The sequence below is a fragment of the Pteropus vampyrus genome, unplaced genomic scaffold (genome assembly GCF_000151845.1).
Source record: "Pteropus vampyrus isolate Shadow unplaced genomic scaffold, Pvam_2.0 Scaffold1, whole genome shotgun sequence".
Taxonomy (NCBI): Eukaryota; Metazoa; Chordata; class Mammalia; order Chiroptera; family Pteropodidae; genus Pteropus; species Pteropus vampyrus.
The window spans coordinates 16,104,419-16,129,334 of record NW_011888782.1 but is presented as its reverse complement, the minus strand read 5'-3'; the positions used below and the strand labels follow the sequence as shown (position 1 = coordinate 16,129,334).

At 32.6% G+C, this 24,916-nt stretch overlaps 1 protein-coding gene across 1 annotated transcript in view; it reads right to left on the bottom strand.

Annotated features, from left to right (window-relative positions):
- STT3B (STT3B, catalytic subunit of the oligosaccharyltransferase complex) overlaps nt 1-24,916 on the bottom strand; it is a 90,680-nt gene that overhangs the window by 18,372 nt on the left and 47,392 nt on the right. Inside the window, exons 4-6 of the mRNA XM_011361012.2 lie at nt 12,172-12,237; nt 10,492-10,591; nt 1,074-1,172 (exon numbers count right to left, since the gene is read on the bottom strand). Coding sequence (XP_011359314.1) covers nt 1,074-1,172; nt 10,492-10,591; nt 12,172-12,237 — 265 coding nt within the window. The remainder of the gene's footprint in view (nt 1-1,073; nt 1,173-10,491; nt 10,592-12,171; nt 12,238-24,916) is intronic.

Here is a 24,916-nt window from a genome sequence, read left to right as displayed (position 1 = left end):
TCAAAATGTATAAAATACAATACAAAAGCAATAGGTATAAAACTAAAAAAAGACACAAGAACCTTAACCCATCGGGAATACTGACTTTTTTTTTTCAAAAAAAAATTTAGTAATAAGGGTTATTTTTATAAGTTCATTTTAGAATGATTAAATAAGTATTATCAATGATTTAGATTTTAGGAGTTCTAATAATGCATATGCATAAAGAGTCAGGCGATTTTGTATCTACATAGACACTGCCATACATAATTGTATACTGAAAACTGATGATATATTTCTTTCTCACATTACTACTTAGTAATTTTATGACATTAGAAATATAAGTAAAAGTATCTCACAGTAAATTGTGGCTTCCTAACTTTACTTGGAGGGGCAGGAGTTTTCAAGATTCTCAGAAAATCTCATGATAAAAACTATGGAACATCACCTCAGAAAGTTAAATATACTGATATTTATAAAATGTTACAAATAAAATAATTATCCATAGTCTTTTTATGGGCCATGGACCTCATGTTGAGAATCTCTGATAAAGTTTTATTCATAGATCTCCCATTATCTTGTTAATTGTGACCCAAATTAATAATGGTAAAGTAGTCTGCTTATATGAAGGAGAATTATATGGCTTTATAATCAATATAAAAGACATTAATTCTAGTAAGTAGATATAGAAACAATATTTTAGTGAGAGGTAAGGAACATGAAAATGAAATGTACCATCTAAGTTTGCTGAATGGAAACTCAGTGGTAAAGTAACTCAGTGTACAGATATACTACTGTTTAACATTTGTTTACACAAAGCAAATATGATTTAGTGTTTACAAGTAACATGAATTTTGCAAAAACAGATGTTCTGCCTTTTCAAAACAGCAGTGTCTGAGAAGATAGGTACTTTTAGGAACACAATAGCAAAAAGTCTCAATAAAACTATGAAATTTTTATTTACAGTGGTGATGTTTTAGAACCAATGTGATTAAAATTAAAAAACAAAACAAAACACTTCATTCCTCTGAAAAATTGGCTAGTCACACATTTATAAATACTTCAGAAGAAGGAAAATAAATATCTTCTCATACCTGCAGCTGCCATGTGTTCACTTGTTCTGATTGGCTGAAATCCCACAAAGGGTATCTGCATGGATAATATTAAACCCACAATGTAGAAAGTGCTATATGCTATAAAGACAAAATAGGAAACGAGGATAATTTACTACTATATTAAGTACTCTGAATATAAATATATACATAACTCATGTCTTTTTAGCAAAATTTTAACTGAGCTTATTTTAAGAATAGAATCTTGAAGTGACTGTTCTACTTGATACTATTTTATGGGTAATCATACATTATAAATCATAAAAATTCTTTCTGCCAATTTAAAAAATTATTTTAAGTACTTTATTTTGTAAAATATCATTTAAAACAATTTAGGAGACTGGTGCTGCTTTCCTCTCCCCAAAATGGAATCAAACTTTTTTCAAACTATCATTAAATAATCATTGACATAACCCAAGAAGCTATGTAATATATAAGAAAATATCATGCCTGTCATTAATCCAAAGTATGCATGACCTAATGAATACCTATCATTAATAGCTGCTACTGTCTCAAAAGCTCTTAAGTGTTTCACACCCTTTTTATAGTCTCCTACTACTCTTTGCACAGTACTTGACAATAAAAAAAATAAATAAAAAAGTTCATTCACTATGTTTTCTGTGATTAAAGAAAAAAAGGACTTAGTACACAGAAGTTAAGCTATAGAACAGGCTAGTTACTGGATTTATTAGGGTCTAAGAAAGAAAACTTGTTTGCTCTTGGCATTGAGTGTATATACATACATACATACATACATACATACATACATACATACATATATATATATATAAATAAAATATGTGTGTGTGTGTGTGTGTATATACATATATCAACCTAAATCTAAATGTATAGGCAAATTGGGGAGGGGTTACAATTTGTATAAGACTTATTTTGCATTCAGGTGTTTACAGACCACTATTAGATGATAATAGAGAGAGTTAGTATTTGGAATTGCTGTAATTAAAAATTTAGAAATGAAGATAAAACTTATTTGAAGTTAATGTGAAAATTATTTCATTTATAAAACTTATTCACATTTTATGAAGCATAGTCAATACTTAGTTGTTGACAAATAAAGTACTCCATTAGAAAAAAATGATTAGGAGTATATGTAGGAAGAGAACTGTTAGAGTATACATATCCAAATACTACACACTGCATAGGACAGCAAACAGCACATACTTCGCTTTACCCAACTTAGTTGAGAAAGAATGTTTATTTGCTTTTAAAAGAAACCCACCTATATTAAAGGTAAATTATAGGCTAATGGTTCAAATGTTAAGTTGCCTCCCAAACTGTCTGACTTTTCAGATGATTACGATGTTAGGAAAAGGATAAGAAGTTCAAGTAAATATAATAGAAAGGACTAATATGCATAAATAAAGTTTACAATGACCTCAAGCTAATGGAAAACTGGTCGTCTAGGAGACTGTAGAGGTAATCTATCCAATAATGTACTTTCTAGATATTGATGTTGGAATGAAATTACCCTCAATGAGGTACTTGAACACAATACAATAAAAGTTAAGTAGATAAGAATTTCTATGTCGCGTGACTTCAACTGTCAGCATATTTAATCAATGAGTTTTCTAATGTTAGTGTGTTTCTTTTACAAATCAGTCTTTTGTAGATGTCCTGATAGTCATAGAGGCAGAATAAGAAAAATGAGAGCAAGGTCATTATTTGATTTTAAACAACTACTTAACAACAAAAGTTTGTTTCCTCACTACAGAATGAGGGGTTTGGACAAGATTTGTAGGTTCCCCTAACAAATATAACTTAAGATTATATGATTGACAGGCCTTTTAAACACCTGGAAATGAGAAATCAAACCCTAGACAAATACTGAACACACAAAGGCACAACTAGAAAGGTCATGCCTGAGAAAAAACTTATGTCATTTATATGTTTTCATTACAGTTAAGCCCACTTACATCCAAATATCACAATCATCTGAGACTGAATTTCTCTTTATTATAAACTCAAGTGAACACTGAATATTATAATACTGTCATGGAATATGGATTAAATATGATACATGGCGCATGTTGAGCCAAAAAGTAGACTTAAAAAACTGAGGTGAAATAGACAAAAAATTGTTTTAAAGTGACCAATTCAGGGGTATTTAGTACATTGACAATGTTGTGAAACCGCCATCTCTCTTTAGTTCCAAAACATTTCAAGAAAGAAAGAAAACTCCATACTTATTAAGCATTTGCTCCCCATTCTCCCAGCCCAGTCCAAGGCAAACACAAATCTGTATGTTTTTCTGGATTACTGGCTTGTTCTTAACTGCAGAGGTAATGTTTTTATTAAAAAAAAGAAAGAAAGAAAAAAATACAGTAAAAAGTGAAAATCTCTGGTCCATTTACTTCCCTTTAAGTCACATTTCCCAGAAATAATCACTAAAAGGTATGGTGGGCACAGGGACACACATTCATATTCTCCTTCTTCAAATGGAACTATTCTGTGCTTGAGAGTGTAAAAATTTCAGCAATCATTTTGCTAGGGAACTACTAATGAAATTTCTTCTCAGGGAGTTGCTCAAGCTCATTTCTAGGAATAGTCAAAAAGAGAAGAATAAACCTGATAATATTCTCAATTCGGTGGTTTTATACAACTTCACGAAGACATTTATTGTTATTAGAAAAGAAGAAAACACTTCATACAGAAGGAGATGCACTAGAGTTCGAGTTAATAACAGTGACAGAGATGAATTCAAGAAAAAGAAACTCAATCTCAAAGAAAAAGTGGGAAGGGGCCTTTAATTTGCTGATAAATGTGATATATGCAATAATCCAAAGATAATCATTTTTTTTAAAGAGACCTAGATTCACGTCTTTCCTGTTGCATGTTTTTTGGATCACTTATCCTTAGATGTTTACATGGGGGGACATATGTTCTATCTCACAGCACTCTCTAATACACAGATAAGTATTTCCATTAAATAAAATTCAGGATTTCTTTCCAGGTAACATAAAATATCACAAACTCATCTTGCTCAATATTGCCCTTCTCCTTGAATCTGAAAATTAGGTATACATCAATTTAAATCTCATTTACAGCCATGTTTTAAAATTCAGAAAATTAGAGTTAGATACACTAAGTAAAAAGAAATAGTGAATTAACACTCAATTCTTAAAAATAAACACAATCTACACTACAAAATGAAAACTTTTTTTCTCCAGGCTTCGTACTATAGCACCTAACTGTGCTTAAAACTTACTTCTTTAATTTATTCAAGTATTAACTTCATAGCCATTATGGTCAAGACGTTCTAAAATGAAATCCTATTAAGAGCAACGCTATTCTCTAAGAGTTAGATATCTAATTTGGAAAAACCAGAGATGTACACAAATAACCACAATTCAATGAATCAAGTTCATGTGAGACTGGTGAAAAAATGCCCTGGCCATTTAAAATCTTAAAGAAAGGAGAGATTCACCTCTTCTAGACATGAGCACTGAAGAAGTAATCAACAACACCAGTACCATTCTCTACTGTTCTCAGAAAACCTCAACCGCATAAACCCATGGCAGTAAATTCCCCACCAATTCTTCCTCCTATGAACTCTCTACAAAGCTTGACCAAACTACTATCCACATCTATTACAACTTTCTATCTATCCACGTTAACCTACTTTTCTTACTGTTTAAACCAGAAGAATAAAGCTTTCCATCAAAGTATTGAGTTCTAAAGTAATGCACACCAGCAATGTTGTCATTTATTACATCATGAAAATGTTACCACACTGCCATCCTGTGGAAGCACAGTTACTGGCATTCCCTACTGAAGATCATACCTCCAATTTGTTAGAATTACAGGGGGGAAAAAAAAAAAATGACCATTAGAAAGATATATACAAGGTCTATTACTGTTTATTTTTAACCAAACTCCACACCTCCAAAAAAAAGACTCTTTGATTTGAGACAAGCAGTAATCTGTTAATAAGAGCCTAAACAAACATCTTTTCACTCTTAAAGTACTTTTTCGTTCAATCTAAGGGTGTGCATGGGAGGAGGGATGCAGATTGACACAGAGAAAAAAACGAGCCACTGCCCTTAATTAAGGCGCACAAATGAGCAGCTCTATAAAAGGCACTGAAAGGTCTGATTCAAGTTCCACTGAAATTTTAAGTTTTCAAGACGCTCCTGATGTTTCCTAAGCTAATAAGTTTCTTCTGTGACAAAGCATTACAATTTATGGTGGCTAATGCATCTCTCCCATCTGGCTGTTCCTGAATTACATCCTTTTATAATATACTACTAATCTAGTAAGTAAAATGTTGCTCTGAGTTCTGTGAGCTGCTTTAGTAAATTAATTGAATCCAAGGAAGGGGCTGTAGGAATCTCTAATTTACAGCCATTCTGTCAGAAGTACAGGTGACAACCTGGACCTGAGACTGGCCTCTGAAGGTGACGGCAGTTTTGTTTTGTGGGACTGGGCCTTTAACCTGTGGCATCTGATGCTATTAAGGTTAGACAATGTCATAACTGTTTGATGGTGTGGGACTCACCCCCAATACACAATATGGAAGAGAACCCTTTAAAAACACACACACACACACACACACACCCCCCCCCCCCCCCCCCCCCCCCCCAAACCAGAAGAAACAATTAAAAGAAATAAAAGTGGTTTTCTCTGGGGATGAGAATTCAGGGAGTGAGGCAGTTAAGGAAAAAGAAGAAAAAGAAGCTACTAATTTTGCCTATAAATCTTAGTAATATTTGATTTTTTCACTTATATACATTTATTAACTTAAACTTTAAAACATAAATAAAAATAAGCACACCACTCTATTAGAAGTTGTGTTTTAGTTGCTATTTTGTACTTTATATAACACTTTAGTGTTATTTCTCCACTACATTTCTCAGAACCACAAATAGAAGTGAAAATTTTCAGTTAAAAAAAAAAGGAATAATCTTTAGACTCACAATGGAGTTTTTCCCCTCGGTCGTTATAAACAATCTCCTTTCTCAGCTTCTGGAACTCTTTCTGTCTTCCCTCATAACTTTAATGTCAACAGAGGCAAACATTTAAACAGCACTTTGTGTTATAAGCAGTTTTCATATACAGGTCAGTTACCAGTAAAAGTCTTCGAGGTAGGAATTACTATATCCATTTAATCCATAAGGACATAATTAAGGCATAAATTAAGTAATTTGCCCCAAATTAGTAAGTGACTAGGCCAGGAATTGAATGTGGTTAATCTGGCTCTGCAGCACATACTCTGCAGTGCATACCTTATGTGATACCTCTCATTTATGGTTATATCATTACAAATCCTCTGTAAGTCTGTTTCTATGCTGTTATCTCCTCTAGAGGTCAAATTTATCTCCAAACTTTCAGAAGGACGTGGTTAGTTGGAAAGCATAATAAGATTTCCCTCAAACTCAAAATTGAAACTGATTTTCACAAACGCCTTTCTATTTCTATTTAGTTCACACGCTATAATTACATTGTAATAATGGATTACATTGATAATATAAGCTCCTTAGAACAAGGTCATCTTCTAATCATTTGAGCATCCTAATGGCTAGCACAAAATTTAGTATCTATTAAACTCTTAAATCTCTAGGGAACCAATTTGTTTGAATTTCCTCAAAAATAATATGGTAGAATTAGACCAAATAAATTCTAGCACTTCCAGCTTTTGTAACCCAGAATTTTTACATGCAATTTTTAAGTTTGCTGTTGTCTAAGTTAATCTAGCATTATATATGTTCCGTTTATAGCTGCCAAGTATAAACATGATACATAAAGTTTATGGCTTTACTTTTAATTCACTCAATAGGATTCTTTTCTTTATTCACAAGCTATACAATCCTAGAATAATTTGCGCAAAACTAAAGTGTCTACAACACTCCTCTTTCAATGATGGTTCCCAGCAAATATTACCATAAAAATGTCTTTTAGGTATAGGAAAAGCAATTCTATTACTAAATTAACTCACTAGAGAAAACACAGACAATATCATAAACAAATTTTTTTTAGTAACATTTAAAAATCATTAATCAATACTAGAAATTAATTTATTCCTTCTTAAATTATTATTCTAATTTAGTTAATGAGACACTTATAAACCATAGGAAGTAAAATTCATGTTTCTATAAATGAAAAAGCAAGTTTCATTCATTATGAATACATGCTCATTGTAGAAAATTTAGAAAGCAGAGAAAAATATGAAGAAAAATGACCAGTAATTCTTGCTGTCTGCTTTTTATTAACATTTTCCTGTATCAAGTATTAAAAAATTCTATTTAATTGAACTATAGTATTTCATGATATAACATTACAATTTAAGTGTATTATAAATTATAATTTCCCTATTGGACATTTCAGCTATTTTCACAATTACAAGTTACACCACACTGAATATCCCTAAACATGTCTTTGTATTTTTAATAATTTTATGATATAAAGTGTGATAAACTTTTATCAAATTAGGTTAAAATCATTTTACATCCCATTAGTATTATATGACACCTGCAAAATAGTCCTAAGTGTAAAACAAGACTTCATGTTCTTTTCTTCTTATGTAAACATCAGAATCCTACTTGTAACAACTTTTAAAATTTATTTCCCAATACAGCAAAATTCACAAGTCCAAAATATATCTTCACAAAATAATTTAACTTTATAAAATTCCCACACACACAAATTTCATCAAGTAGATAGGCTTTTCTCACCTCCTTACATTTCAGCTTTCCTTACACCCTATCCCCCACTCCCATGCCACTCCTACCTTATAGAGCCACATTAACTACCATACGCCTACTTTTCTACATGTAAACAAAATTTTACTCTAATGGAAATAATTTTTTCATAATTATTTTGAATAACTCATTTTTACTTCACTTAATTTGATACTTAGAACCCAATCAAACTTTTGGTTATAATTATGAGTGTGCCATTTATCAATCCTTTTTTCTTTATCTAAATATTTCTGCTCATGGGGAAGGGTAACTACAAAGGATGTTATGTGCTAAAATCAGAAATATACAACCTGTATATACAAACACTTGAAAACAAAATTCCTATTCATCAAACATAAGGTCTTTCTTTACTCAATTCTCATCCTCCTAGGTCTTAGTGCTAACACTCAAGGGGAGCCACACACTGCCTGTGTTTTAAACTGTATTATGTTCACTTCCATTTGACCTCTTTAACAATGTTACTTATCTGGCTACTTCTGACTTCTCCTTTGGCTCTTCTCCCTCTTCCTGATTCATGGGTGTTTCACAAAAGTCAATCTTCTCCCACTCTATTCTCCTTTGACGATTAAATTTCTGCGACTCCAAATTTTAAAAATTAACAAAAATCTTAGTTCCTCTCCTATGACCATTTAACTTAAAAGCTTTTTTTCCTTATTTCCTGAACAAAAGAGTTGAAAATTATAGTTTAATCTAGTATTCTCCTTTCTAAATCCCAGTGACTCTCTATAATGTTTTCAGGGTAGTAAGACCTCATAGGTTGATGTATTCCAACAGTAAGGTATTTACTTATGTGCTAGGCACAGTTACAGTGATTTTTAGCATCATAGTCTGTGGAGCCAAAATATCTAAGTTCAGGGCTTCAGCTCTATTACTAGCTACAAGATCTTTAGCAAGTTATTATGTCTTCTCGTTTCCTCATCTGTAAAATGAAGATAGTAACAATATCTCACAGTGTGGTTGTGAAGATTAAATGAGTTAAATACATGTAAAGTTCAGTTTATGGTGTATAAAAAGAACCAGATATATTATTATACATAAGCACTATATATTTCAGTGGTGATTGTTATAAGGTATACTGAAATGGCTATAAATATAATTAATAAGCTATGAATTTTTAATTGGTATAATTCATACTCTATAATATTCACCCTTTTAAAATATACCATTGAATGGTTTTTATTATGTTCACAAAGTTGTATAACTACCACCACTATCTTTTTATAGAACATTTCCTCATCCCCCAAAAGAAACCCGATACCCATTAGCAGTCACTCCACTCCCCAAACCCTTGACAACCACTAAATCTACTTTGTCTCTCTGGATTTGCCTATTCTGGACCTCTCATACAAAAAGAATCCTATAACATATGGCCTTTTGTGTCTCGTTTATTTTACTTAGTATAAGGTTTTCAAGGCTCACGATGTACCATGTATTACTACTTCATTCCTTTTTATGGCCGAATAATATTCCATTGCATGGATATATCCATTGATCAGTTGATGGACATTTGAGTTGTCTTTGTTTTTTGGCTATTATGAATAATGAATGTTGCTCTGAACATCTGTGTACAAGCTTCTGTATGAATATAGTTTTATTCATCTTGGGTATGTATCTAGTAGCAGAATTGACAGATCACATGGTAACTCTGTGATTAAGTTTCTGAGAAACTGCCAAACTATGTTTTTTAATCAAGTAAAGAAGCTTTACATCTTTGTGTTACTGTTTTCTAGTAATGTTATTTTAATGGAATTGTATTATTTTACTAAGAAACTGCTTTCTGATCACAACTTCTCTCTGATTAACTCAATCCATAAGAGTTTTCTGTCTGTATCATAGAAAATGAGCTCTAAGGTTTGAGACACGTGCTATCCATCGAATTTGAAAGATGTGTTTTAAAACTTGTAGTGAAAATAAAGATTTTGTAGAGAAAAGATTTTGCAGAGACTATGCTATGGTCTGAATGTTTGTGCTCCCCACCCCTATTCATATGTTGAAAACCTAATACCCTAAGATGATGGTATCAGGAAGTGACCTTTGGGAGTTGATTAGGTCATGAGGGCTCCAGGGCTTATTAAGAAACCCCAGACAGCTGGCAAATCCCTTCTACCATGTGAGGACTAGCAAGGAATCAGCTCTGTACCAGAAAGAGAGCCCTCATAAGAACCTGACTATTCTGATGCCTCAATCTTGGACTTTTCATCCAGAAAGTGAGAAATAAATTTCTGTTTTATTAGCTACCTAGCCCATGGTATTTTGTTATGGCAGCCCAAACAAACAAATGCAGTCTGTTGTCTATCACACTGAAACTTTCAAAAGTTTAAACTGTTTACTCTGAGGATGCTCGAATCTCTTACAGTGGGTAAGGTGAATTTGAATAGTATGTATATGTGAATAATTTTCATGATAGAAATGCCTGTTCCTCCAAATTAAAAAAAAAATGGCTGACAAATATGAAATCTAGACTAATTTCTATAACAACAAAAACTCATCAAGGAGAAGTTGGTAAAAACAAACTTAGGTAAAAATGCTTAACTCTCCTTATTGAAACAAAAAGCAAAATAAATATAAAATTATTTTACCTTCTCATGAATAATACTAGCCTAATAAAAATGTCTGTTCAATGAAACTAATGTCTGTGAAATATCTCTTAGAAGTCGACATATTTCAAAAGTCAAATCACTTACCTATGTAGACTCTTTTGCTGTATCTCTGCATCAGTAATAATACAAATACATGCAGTGGAATTAAGTTGATAATAAACACATAACCACCCCAAGCAGATACCTATGGGTAAAGAAATGCTAAGTTAAATAATTTATATGTTTGTTTTTTAAAACAGATAAGTTTTATTTGTCATGACAATCTAAACATATAAGCAATTATAAGCACTAGAATTTTTAGCAATTTTGAGATGCTTAAAAAATGGATTTATATAACCTACAAATAACCTATTTCGCATTATTTTTATTGATAAATTAAAATAATACAGTTCTATAAATCCAATATGCTTTTCTACATTCAATGGAGAAATAGTCAAAATTAAATTAAACTTAACAAGAACGTTGAGAACATTATAATTTGTGAATTGAAAGTAAAAAGACTGTCACAAAGATAAGGACTTTTAGGATACAGATCATAAGTTTTTAAAAGAAAAAACAGCTATTACTTCCCCCATTTTTGATGATAAATACATCGCAAGAAATTTCACTAAGAAAAAAAAACAATGACCATTAGTATCGGTCAACAATTCAACTAAAAGGAATACTCAGATGATCTGAATATGCTTTGAGATCCTCAGAATAAAGGTGCTACCCTAGGTATAAATTATTTCCCATACAAATCAAGATCCCATTTTAATGTTTAGCCTGTATTGCAAAGTTAGAATAAGTCTATTTAATCAGAATAACTGAGTATGTTGTGGTCTAATAAATAAAGATTGTAAAGATGTTTATTTTCAACAGAATTTATTAGTTTTTTAAGTACATTCAATAAGAGGCAGTAAGGTCTTGTCAAAATCAAAGTTCTTGGATGTGCTCTAATAATTAGAAGTAAACCAGTAGTCACCCTAAGAGATTATATGTTAACATATATATTTTAACAATGCTGCTCTTGTCTAAAATATTTCAGAACCACTTATAAGGGACTGCCTTCAGTTTAGAATGCATATGAGAGCATCAGTTTACTGCTTCAGTCACATGACCAAAAACAATGTTATACTGAGCACAGTTCTAACTGAAGGACTTTTGGTTATACCCAAAATTTAAGTTTAAACTTGAAAGAGAATGAGTTTGCTATTACAAATGTACAGAATATGCCCGAGGCTTTAATTTTTTAAAAGGAACACAGCTAATTCGGATGCTTAACTTCCATGACGTTTTTGTTTGTTTGTTTTTTAAAGAAAAGGTACCTAAGATTATCATAAATTTTCAGCACAAGACTAGTATACAGGCTGTGGTATGGAAAACAAAGACAGGAGAGTGAAGAGGTAATACTGAACATCAAGCTTAAGTAATCTGTTGAAAAAATTATACAGGCAATTTACCGGTTAACCTAGAGGATGTGACCATAACTTAGGTAAAGTTGTACATTTAAAAAGAAAAATTTTTTGTTTCACTTGCTGCCAATATTATATTTGAGAGATTGAGCATTAGCCCTTCCCATTAAAGCAAACATCCATACAGGCCCTGGGGATGGGGAGAGGGAAGAGAATGGTAGCAATAAAAGATTATACATTAAATAAAATTAAGATCCTAAAGATTTCAAGAGAAACAAAGTGGAGAACTAGCCCTAAATGAGAAGAGAAACTGGTTTAACTGCCAAATAGACTTGTTAGACCTTATGTAGTTTCAAACATAACATCTTACCATATAGAAATATGACAAGCAGCAGCACACTGTCCAAAAAACTGACCCAGTTTTTACAGATTTTACCTAAAAAAAAAAAAAGCAACAGATGTAATAAAAATGTTTATAAATGCTCCTGCTGAATAAAAAGATGTTAAATGTTTAGTAAGCTGGTATTACAAAAAGTCAAGCTCATAAAAAAAGTACTGAGGTTATTCGGATATTTCGATCCACTTAATATACATCTGTAACATTGGGCAGCAGTCAGACATTTTAGAAATAGCTTTGATTTTATTTCTAGTTATTCTCTCAGAAAAAGAATAATCTTAACAGGAACAAATGATAGTTTTCCATTTGTTTTACTTTCTATCTTAAAATGATTAATATCAACTAATTGAGATTTTAACTAAATAATAAATTTATTCAGTAAATCTACATTTCATATGGTTGGTTCGCTTAGACATTACATATACCTTAATGTGTAATTTTGCTTCATTTGAATGTGATCACCTATATCTCACATATAATTCCAATGATGAGCACCCATTTTTGAAAACTTTTCATTATCTAGAAATTTTCAGATACCATAATCAATATCTCCAAGAAATTTATATTCCTAAAATAGTTTCTAGATAGCCTAGTGACATACCAGTAAAATTCTCAATTACTCTGAACTGGAAAGGCAACTTGCAGTAAATGAAGGTTCAAAAAGTTGACAAATCTCTACTGAAAAAAACTAATCAAAGAAATAATTCCTAGATAAGAGTTTATATATTCATCTGAAAAAAAAAAAACAAAATATGTTAGCAACTTCAGAAAACTGAATTTTAAATTTCAGAAAACACAAGTTCTAAATACTTATGCCAAAGGGTCAATTTTAAGATGAGTAATGTGAATGTCCTAAAGAAATGACAGACATAAGAAGTCCCATTACAAGCAATTCTGTATATATAAAAAAAAATTAATGCCAAGCCCCAATAGGAAGTTCAAATTTGACAGTATTCTATAGAGCTGATTTCAAGAAATTCTTTACTTTTAAAATGGGCCTCTGCTAGTATATTAAAGCCAACTACAGGTGACAGCCAATCTCTGGGAGAACTGTAAAAACAAAACGAAAAGGGAGGGAGGAAGGAAAGAGAAAACATTTTTGGTTTACAGCACTTAAAGGTGTTTCAGGCTGATTTCTACTAGACTAGTGAAAAACTGCTTTGAATTCATCATGGTATATATATGTGACAAAATAACCCCTCCTCTTCCCTCCAAATATACCTTGATTTTAAAAATAAGGGCTAAGGTTTATCTTTGACAGGGTAAAATAATAAGGTAGGCCTTTATGCTAAAATGTAATTTAAAGTAAGAAAAATTTCCAGGGCAGATTAGAGATTATTCCTGTAATGTCCAATTTCCAGAGCCTGAAGAAGTGAGATGGAACCAAGTAATGCTGCCAAAATCATATGGAGACCAAAACAGAGACTAAAGATAATTTTTAGAAAAGGGAGCGGGTACTACAGAAATGGAAAAGAAAATGTTCAGAAAGGTCTAATTCTAAGTGGGAGAGAATAGAAGAAATAGTGTCCTCAAGAGGATGAGATGCACCAGAAACAAAAAAGAATCCCAAGTACAGGGGCACAGAAGGCTATGGTAGGTAGATCAATAGAGCAAACAAGAAAAAATATGTAGAGATTGAGAGTACAAAGGATAGGCTGTCCAGTCAGAGGTAAAGAAAAAAATGTTGGCAGGGAAAGCTTACAAATGACCATTCAGTCCTTTATATTTATGAACCAGTTATTATTTTTTGCCTCTAAGCTCCAATATAGCCTTCAATATATGTTCTGTGTTAACAAAATTCCTTTAACTATTTCTCATTTAAAATGAGTATGGTGTTAAGGTTTCTCAGAAGTATAAGAGGAACACTATAGGAGAAGAGGCTCTCTGATCATTTCAGGTGTAGGCTGGGTTTGGTGGGATGGGTGCGAGGATATCTGGTGGTACAGACACCAGCCATGGGCCCAAAACAAAGTCCTGTTGTGACTGCAGCCTTGATCTAGCAATAACCTTTCTGCGGTCCTCTTGACATGGTAACCAGAAGCCCCATACACACTCTGAAAGCCTCCTGCCCGCCCACTAGTACCCAAACTCCCACCGCATACCATGCTATACAAGTTACCAGCTCCCCCATACATCTATACTCCAAAGGGTGGCTTATTGCTTGTCTGGCAATGCCAAACCAGCTCTGGCTTGGCCAAACCATAGAGCTTCTCTGCTGTTGGTGGGCTGAACCACACCCTCCCCAATGAGATCTAAATCCTTTCAAAGCTTGTCTTTCCTTGGGTACTCTACCTCAGCCCAAGGATACCCTATAGTGTCCTTCTATATTAGTTACTCTTCAATTATAGTTAATACTTCTTTACATAAAACTCTCTTATTTAACCTACTGTGATTGATTGGATCCAGACTACTACAATCTATTACCAAAAATAAAAATAAAAATAAAAAATCATTATATATTTACAACTACTAAAAATAGTTCATACCCTGAAATTTCCACAGACTCTAAAGCTAACTACATGGGCTAAGAGAGAATGAGAAAGGATATATACTGTGACCCAAACATATCCTCAGTATTTACCAATACACAAATTTGTGTTAGACACACAAATTATAATTCAGTCTTGCCCCTACTAGGGAAATAAGACACAAAAGGACTATAGTCAAAGCTCAATATGACAGAGCATATGATGAGTATAGACACTGAGTGCCAAAAGGCCCTTATAGATCCTGAATGCCCTTGGTAATAGAGATACAAGTTACAAGGCTGGTATAATAAATGAAGTGAGTGTTGAGGTCCAAATTTATAGTAGTAAGAATGTATACAAAAAGGAGAGGCTATGCTCAAGGACCAAATCAACGTTTTTTGGTGAGCTACTAGAATTCAAAAGTAATGGAGAAAAAGAAGTTGAGTAGAACTCCTAGTTTCCTAGCTTAAGGTACTAGCCATCAGTGGAAAGGAAGAAGGCAAACAGGTAGGTGTGCATGGGTGTTTTCTGAACTCAGTCTTTGACATGTTGATGTTGAAAGACCTGATTTAGAATTCTTCAATAACAACAGAATTAGAAATTAATAAGAATGCTGAGAAATTTCCAAATATTTGGAACAATACACTTCTAAAGAGCTCATGGGTCAAAAAAGAAATCATGAAATAAAAGAAAAATTTTAACTATGTGACAATGAAAACACAACATATTAAAATATACAGAAAATAGCTAAAGCAATGATTAAGCTTTAACTCTCTTATTAGAAAAGTAGAAAGAGCTAAAATAACTTATGTTTCAACCTCAAGAAGCTAAAGAGCAAACCAATCACGAAGTAGAAGAAAATAACAAAGATCAAGAAACAGATGAAATAGAAGAGATATAGAGAAAAATCAATGAAAATAAAAGTTTGATAAACTTTAAACCAAGGAAAGAGAGAAGATACAAAAAAGCGACACTAGGAATAAAGAGGTGACATCACTACAGACTGTACAGAAAATAATTATAAAGGAGTTATCATGAAGTGCCAAAATTTAGATCATTTAGATGAAATGGCAGAGTTTAAAAAAAGATGCACATTATCAAATTACTCATGAAGAAACATAAAATCAAAACAGAACTATGTCAATAAAAATTGAATTAGCAGTTAAAAATCTTCCCAGGTTCAGGTGGCTTCACTCGTGAGAAGTAATCAACAGTTAAGGAAGAAACAGTACAATCCTATAAAAACTTTTAGAAAATGGAAGGGAAGGAAACACTTCTCTAATTTATTTTAGGAGCCCAATATAACCCTGATACCAAAGCCAGACAAAGCTATAAGAAAATAAAACTACATGTCAATATATCCCTTGTGGATATAGAGCAAAAGTTCTTAACAAAATATAAACAATACAAACCCAGTAATGTATTAAAAAGGTTCAGACATCATGAACCAATGGAATTTATTCCAGGAATTCAGTTATTTTAACATCTGAAAATAAAGTAATGCAGTGGTTCCCAATTGAAGGTGATTCTGCCACCCTCCCAGCCCCCTCCCTGGGACATTTGGCAATGTCTGAAGACATTTTTGGTTACTGCAACCTGGCATCTTGTGTGTCGAGGCAAGGGATGCTGCTAAATATCCTACAGTACACAAAACATTACCCAAATTACCTGGCCAAAAATGTCAATAGTGCTGAGGTAGAGAAACCCCAAATTGATGCAATAAAGGACAAAATCATATGATCATCTCAATAGACATAAACAAAGAATTTGAGAAAAATCTAATACACACTCATGATAAAAACTCTCAAACTGAAAAGAGATGAAAACTTTCTTAATCTATGATAAAGAATATATACAAAAACTCTCCGACTAACATCATACTTAATGGTGAAAGCCTGAATGCTTTTCCCTTAAGATCAGGAAAGAATGGATGTCCATTTTCATTGTTTCTATTGGACACTGTGTTAGAGGTTCTAGCCAGTACAGTCAAGAAAAAATTTTTTTAATGTATACAGATTCCAAAGGAAGAAGCAAAACACTTTGTAGATAACATGATCTTTTAAAATTCCAAGGAATCTTAAAAAAATTTCACAAGCAAGTTTAGCAAGGTCACAGGATACATGATCAGTATATAAAAAACTATAGTACACTTCACAATTTTAAAAGGTACTATGAAGCTACATTAATCAAGACAGTGTGTCAATGGTATACGGATAGAATATTAGATCAATGAAACAGAATAGAGTCGTGAAATAAACTCACAATTTATGGTCAATTAATTCTCAACAAAGACATCAATTCAGGGGAAAGGATTGTCTTTTCAATAAATAACGACTGAATAACAACTGGATATCCATGTTCCCAAAAGAGGGTGTTGGGGATCTTAGACCCTTCATACCACATTAAAAAATTCACTCTAAGTGGGTCATAGACATAAATGTAATAACTAAATTATAAAACTTCATGAATAAAACATACAGAACATATGTGTGGCACTGAGTTAGGCAACAGTTTCTTACGTAACTCCAACAGTATAATCTACAAAAAATAATGAATTAGACTTCATCAAAATTTAAAATTTTTGTCCTTCAAAAGACCATTAAGAAAATGAAAAGAGAGCTAGACTGGGAGAAAATATATGCAAAACACGTATCTGACAGGACTTGTCAGATTCAGGACCTTTATCCGGAATAAAAAAAGGAAATCTTACAGCTCCGTTATAAGACAGACTATTCTCCCTCTAAAAATGAGTAAAAGATTTCAATAAATATTTCTCTGAGGAGAATACACATAAAATACCAATAAGCACATGAAAAGATATCAACATCATTAGTCACTAAGAAAATGCAAATTAAAACCACAATGAGATATTACTAGGCCACCCTCTAGAATGGCTATAATCAAAAGCCAATGAAACCAGTATTTCCAAGAATATGGAAAAACTGGAACCCTCATACAATATTGGTTACAATGAAAAATGTTACATTTGTTGGAAAAGTATGGTAGCTTATTAAAGAGGAGCTACACTAAACATAAAATCCAGCATTTCTTCTCCTAGGGATTTGTTCCTAGGAAAAATAAAAACATATATCCACATAAATATTTGTACCTAGCATTCACGGCAGCATTATTTAACCAAAAATTGGAAATCCAAATGTCCACCAACTGAATGGATGAACAAAATTTGGTATATATCTACACAATGGATTTTATTCAATAATAAAAAGGAGTGAACTAGTGATATATGCAACAATATGAAAAAAGCACTAAAACATGGTAAGTAAAAGAAGACACATACAGAAGAATATATATTATATGATGCAGTTTATATGAAATTTCTAGAAATAAAAAGCATACCAGTGGTTGCCTAGGTCTAGAGATGAGTAGATAAGAAATGAAGCTCGACTATAAACAGAGACAGTGAGTAAACATTTAGGAGTGATAGAAATGTTCTAAAATTAAATTGTCATGATGATCATAGAAATTTATAAATTTACTAAAACTCATCAAACTTAAAATAGGTGAATTCTACCACATACAAATTATACCTAAATAAAGCTGTTTCAAAAAAGAAAAACAAAGTAGAAAGCCAAAAAGAAAAAGATTAATCTCTGTCAGAAAAGTCAGCTCCTTTCTGAGAAGAGATCCTACCAAACAGGATGGCTTGGAAAGAAGGAGACAGGAATCTTTAGCTAGCTTCCAGGTAGGGTAGAAAGATCTCTAGCCTTCTTCTCTACTTAAGCAAAGATGTAATATTAAACAAAATAGGCAGGATACAAAATTGTGTTTACTGAATAATCACCAACTACATGTAGGAGAAAAAAGCAATGTACATGGGAAAATGAATACAGATAGAAAATATATTAAAATGGCTAAGCCAAAGGTACTAAAATCATAAGTAATTTCTCATTCGCTTAATTTTCTGTTATTTAATTATACCTTTCGAACAAAAACTAGTAAGCATAATTAAAGACCCCCAGAAAAGATTTAGAGCAAAAAAGTTCTATAGGCTGAAGTTAGAAAACACTAGTTTAGATTTTATGTACTGGGCAATGAAAAAAACTGTAAAAGGTTAGTCATAAATTTCATATAGCCTTAATTTCATTTTCATTATAACCTTCCTTTAAAGCAGTAATAATCTAATATCTATCCATAAAAAACACTGGATCAATGAGATTGGGTATGGCCATCACTCATATCTGGGTATCTCATCAGCCCTTTTTGCTCCAGCTTCATAAAGGTACTTAATATGGTTAAATCTGTTTAGTAGTTTACGAACTTTTTTGTGTGTGGTTTTATCTGTTAAAATTTATATTAGTTTCAGGTATACAGTACAATGGTTAGACATTTATAGTTTATGAAGTGATACCTCGATTACTCTAGCATCCATCTGGCTCTACACATAGCCATTACAAAACTATCGATTGTATTCTCTATGTTGTACTCTACGTCCCTGTGACTGTTTTGTAACTACTAAATTGTACTTCTTCATCCTTTACTAATGTTTACTAATGTTTGAAGAATGAAAGCATAGAAAGACTACTATTACCTAATTAACAGGACAAAAAAAGTTTGGCTCGCTGCTCCTACTCAGGGAATATGATAAAAGACAGGTAGGAAATATGTCGCTTGTTCTGACAGAATTAAAATCATTTCTTTTTATTTTGCTAAGTGTGTCCCTGAATTAGGTAAGTACTTTAAAGAATTAATGTGTATTTACTTTATAATACTCCAAAAAAAGTCACCTAAAATTAGTTAATACAATTGAGTTATATGATGTTTGAACAATGAATCCAACTGTACATAAAAAAGCATAGCAAATTAGAATTAAAAATTTAAAACTTAAAATAATCTGAATAGGCCAATACCTAGTAAGGAAATTGAAACAATAACTAATAACCTTCCAAACACAAACCCCACATGGTTTCACCGGTGAATTCTAGCAAACATTTAAGGAAGAGATGATAACTTTCTAAAACTTCTCCCAAAAATATAGAAGCAGGGTTACTTCCTAACATTCTATGAGGCCAGCAGTATCCTAATACCAAATCCAGACAAAGACATTACAAGAAAGGAAAACTACAGATCAATATTTTCCACAGAGATAAAAAAATCCCCAACAAATGTTAGCAAGTTGAATCCAATAATGAATAAAAAGACTTACACACCATAATCAAGTGGGATATATTCTGGGTATTCAAGGCTAGTTCAATACTCAAAAACCAATGTAATACATCACACCAAAAGGTTAAAGGAAAAAGATCATATATGAATAGACGCCAAAAAACATTTGACAAAATCCAATGCCCATTCAAGAAAACTTTGACTTGATAAAAAAGTCTGCAAAAAATCTACAGCTAATATCACACTTATTGGTGGAAAACTTGAAGCTTTCCCACTAAGATCAGGAATAATGTAAGAATGTCTACTCTCACCATGTCTTTTCAGCACTAGTTGAAAAGTGCTAGCTATTGCAATAATAGATGAAAAACAGTATACAGACTGGAAAGAAATAAAGCTGTTTTTGTTTGCATGACATTACAGAAAATCTCAAACAAATCAAACAAAAAACTACTGAAGCTAATAAATACTTATAGGCAGTGTTGTAAGATACAAACTTCAACTGAGTTACTATTTACCAGCAATGAACCATTGGAATTTAAAATAAAAAACGCCACCATTTAGCACACAATGCACATTACCACAAATGGAAGAAAGGAAGGGAAGGGATGGAAGGAGAGAAAGAACAAGAAAGAGAAAGAGAGAAAGGGGGGAGGGAGGGAGAAAGAAAGGGAAGAGGAGAAAAAGAAAGAGGGAGGGGTGAGATTGAAAGAGAAAAAGAAGGGAAGGAAGGAAAGAAAGGAAAAGTAAATACTTAGGTATAAATCTAACAGTATGTGCGGAATTCATGTGACAACTACCAAACTCCAAGAAAAGAAATCAAAGATCTGAATAAATGGAGATTTTCCATGTTTATGATAGGAAAACTCAATATAGTTAAGATGTCGATTCTTCCCAACTTCATGTGTAGATTCAATATAATCACAATAAAAAATCTCAGCAAGTTATCTTGTAGACATAAACAAATTAATTCAAAAATTTATATGGAAAAGAAAAACCCAGAATAACCAACACAATATAGAAGAACAAAATCACAGGACAAATACAACCCAACTTCAAGATTATAAAGTTATAGTATAATAGTCTCCCCTTACCTACCGTTCTGCTTTTCTAGGTTTCAGTTAACCATGGCCTAAAACTATTAAATGGAAAATTCTAGATATAATTCAATAAACAATTCTTAAGTTTTAAATTCTGTACTATTCTGAATAATGTGATGAAATCTCACAACGTCTCCCTGCGAAAAGCAAATTAAAACCCTGATATACTATTACATATCCACTAGATGGCTAAAATTAAAAAATTTGAACATACCATGTGCTGATGAAGCAAGTAAATGCAACTCCTCATATTCTGGTGGAGTGGATACAAAATGACACAACCACTTTAGGAAACTCTTTGGCAGCTTTTTATAAAATTAAGTATATACTTATCATGCAAACCAGTAATCCCACACCTAGGCATTTATCTAAGAGGAACACTAATTTATGTCAATATGAAGACTTATATGCAAACATTTATAGCTGCTTTATTCATAACTGCCAAAAGCTCGAAAACTATAGTACATTCATACAACAGAATACTAGTCAGTGATAAAAAGTAACAAACCACTAAACTATACAACATGGATGATTGTCAAAGTATTACACTAAGTGAAGTGAGTCAGCCCTTACTGTTTCTATTACATAGCATTCTACAAAACAAACTACCAAAGATAAACAGACAGAAATCAGATCTCTGGCTGCAAGGAATGTGGATTAAGAAAAGGATGTGATTACAAGGGCACAGGAGGAAACCTTTAAAAAAAATAATGTACTCATCACTTTGTGTTCCCACAATGTTCTATATCCTTGCATGTATTAAGTCAAATGAGGTAGGTTTTAATATTCCATTTTTATAGTTGACAAAATACACATGGAGATGGTTTAAACAACCCTAATGATAGAGCTAGCATTTAAACAAAAAGGAAGAAAACCATGGCAGTTTGTCTACAAAGACTGTGCTTTTAACCACTAGATCTTGATGACAAAAGGTTAGAACCTCTATAGAATACAAATCCCAAAGTACACAGAAATATGTCTGTCAACAGTGCTTTGAAAACAATAATGCTATGACACAAGACTACTCTTGTAAATTCATTCATTCATTCATTCATTATGGTGACACTGGTTAAAGAAATCCAGTAAGTTTCAGGTGTACAATTTAGCAGTAAGGCATATATATATATTGTATTGTGTATACACCATCCATAGTTAGAGTTCTTTCTGTCACCACATATTTGATCCCTTGTAGCCACCCCATCAACCTCCCCTCTACCCCCCGCCGCCGCTACTACCCTCTGATAACCACTAGTCTATTGTCCATGTCCATGAGTCTGTTTGTTTGTCCTGTTCCTTTGTTGCTTTTAAGTTTTTATCCCACATATAAGTGATATCATGTGGTTTTCAACTTTTTCTGTCTGGCTTATTTTCCTTAGCATAATTATCTCAAGGTCCATCCATGTTGCCACAAATGGCAGTATTTTATGTCTTCTTATGGCTGAGTAATATTCCATTGTACATATGTACCACAGCTTCTTTAGCCAATAATCTATCATAGGACGCTTCGGTTGCTTCCATGTCCTAGCCACCGTGAATAATGCTGCTATGAACACTGGTGTGCAAATATCTTTTCGGATATGAGTTTTCAAGTCTTTGGAGTAAATACCCAGTGGAAGGATTGTTGGATCATATGGTAGATCAACTCTTAGTTTTTTGAGGAACCTTCATACTGTTTTCCAGAGTGGCTGTACCAATTTGCAGTCCCACCAGCAATGTAGGAGGGTTCCTTTTTCTCCATATCCTCTCCAACACTTGTTATTACTTGTCTTGTCGATAACTAATGGCTATTCTAACAGGTGTGAGATGGCATCTCATTGTGGTTTTGATACGCATTTCTCTAATAGCTAGCGACATTGTGCATCTTTTCATATGTTTGTTGGCCATTTGTATGTCATCTTGGGAGAAAAGTCTATTCAGGTCCTCTGCCCATTTTTTAATCGGACTGTTTGTTTTTTGTTGTTGTTAAGTTGTATGAGTTCTTTGTATATTTTGGATATTAGGCCCTTATTGGAGGTGTTGCTTACAAATATCTTCTTCTGTTCGGATGGTTGTCTCTTTATCTTGTTGACAGTTTCTTCTGCTGTGCAGAAGCTTTTTAGTTTGATGTAGTGGCTCTTTTAAATTTTAGACACATTACCTTATAAAAGAGGTTAAGCAGTTGGTTTGAAAATAAACACACCATCCGCACAGAACATTAATAAGGAAATAATGGCCTTAAATATCATATTAGAACAGATCCACATTTAACAGACATTCATAGACCACTTCATCAAAAAACTGCAAATACACATTTTTAAGTGCACTATCCTATGTGACCTAGAGTTAATGCAATCTGTATCAAAATCCAAATTTTTTTTGCAGAAATAAAAACCCATCCTGCAATTCATATAGAATCTCAAGAGACCCCTAAGAGCCAAAAGAATCTTGAAAAATAACAAAGCTGAAAATATAAACTTCCTGATTTTAAAACTTATAAAAAGCTACAGGAATCAAAACAGCATGGCGGTAACAAAAAGACACACATATAGACCAAGGAAACAAATTACCCCAAATAAATCTTCACATATGTGGCCGAGTGATTTTCAACAAGTGTGCCAAGACCATTCAATGGTGAAAGAGTCTTTCAACAAAAAGTTTTCAGAAAATTGGACATCAATGGGCAAAATAATGAAGTCAGACCCTTAGCTAACACCATATACAAGAATTAACTCCAGAAGACCTAAATGTAAGACCTAAAACTATAAAATATAAAACTCTTAGAAGAAAACATAGGGCCAAAGTTTCCTGACATTATCTTTGGCAATGATTTCTCGGATGGGAACTGAAGGCACAGACACAAAATAACAAATCTGACTTCATAAAAAAAATGTGTGCATCAAGACAATATCAGCAGTGCAAAATAGGCAACCCACAGGATGAAAGAAAAATTTGCAAATCATATATCTTATAAAGTATTAATATGGAGAATATATAGAAAATTCCTAAAACTCATCAACAAAAAAACAATCTGATTCATAATGAGCAAAGGACTTGAATAAACATTTCTCCAAAGATATACAAATGGCCATTAACCCCATGAAAAGATACTCAACATTACAGATCATTACGAAAATGACAATCAAAACTAGTGAGATACCACCTTATACTCATTTGTACGGTTACCCAAACAAAAAACCAAACAGCAAACAAAAACAACAAGTATTGGTGAGGATGTGGAGATTTTGGAAACCCTGTGTACTGTTGATGATGGGAATGTAAAATGATACAGCTGCTAAGGAAAACAGTATGACAGTTCCTCAAAATGCCAAAAACAGAATTACCACATGATCTAGCAATTTCACTTCTAGGTATATATCTCCCAAAATTGAAAGCAGAGTCCTGAAGAGATATTTGTACATCCATGTTCATAGCGACATTATTCACAATAGCAAAAACATGGAAGCAACCCAAGTGTCCATCAATGGATGAAAGGATAAACAAAATGTGGTATATATATATATATATATATATATATATATACAATAGACTGTCTTTAAAAGTAAGAAAATTGTTATATGCTACAACACAAATAAACCTTGAGGACATTATGCTAACTCGGTAAAATAAGCCAGTCACAAAAAGACAAGAACTGTATGATTTCACTTATACAAAATACGTAGAGTAGTAAAAATCATAGATAGTCGAATGGTGGTTGTCAGGGTATGGGGAGGGAAGAAGGGGGAGTTACTGTTAAATGGATATAGTTTCAAGTTTTACAAGATGAAAAGCTATACAGATAAATGGTGATGGTTGCACAACATTATGAATGTATTCGATATCACTGAACTCTACACTTATAAATGGTAAAGATGGTAAATTTTACATTATGTGTATTTACCACTGTAAGGAAAAGAACGAATGAGATACTACTTCATACCAATAGGCAATACAAAAAAGTATTGGTGAGAATTCAGAGAAATTAAAACCCTCATACACTGCTGGTGGGAATGTAAAATGGTGCACAACCACTGCGGGGAAGAGTCTGGCAGT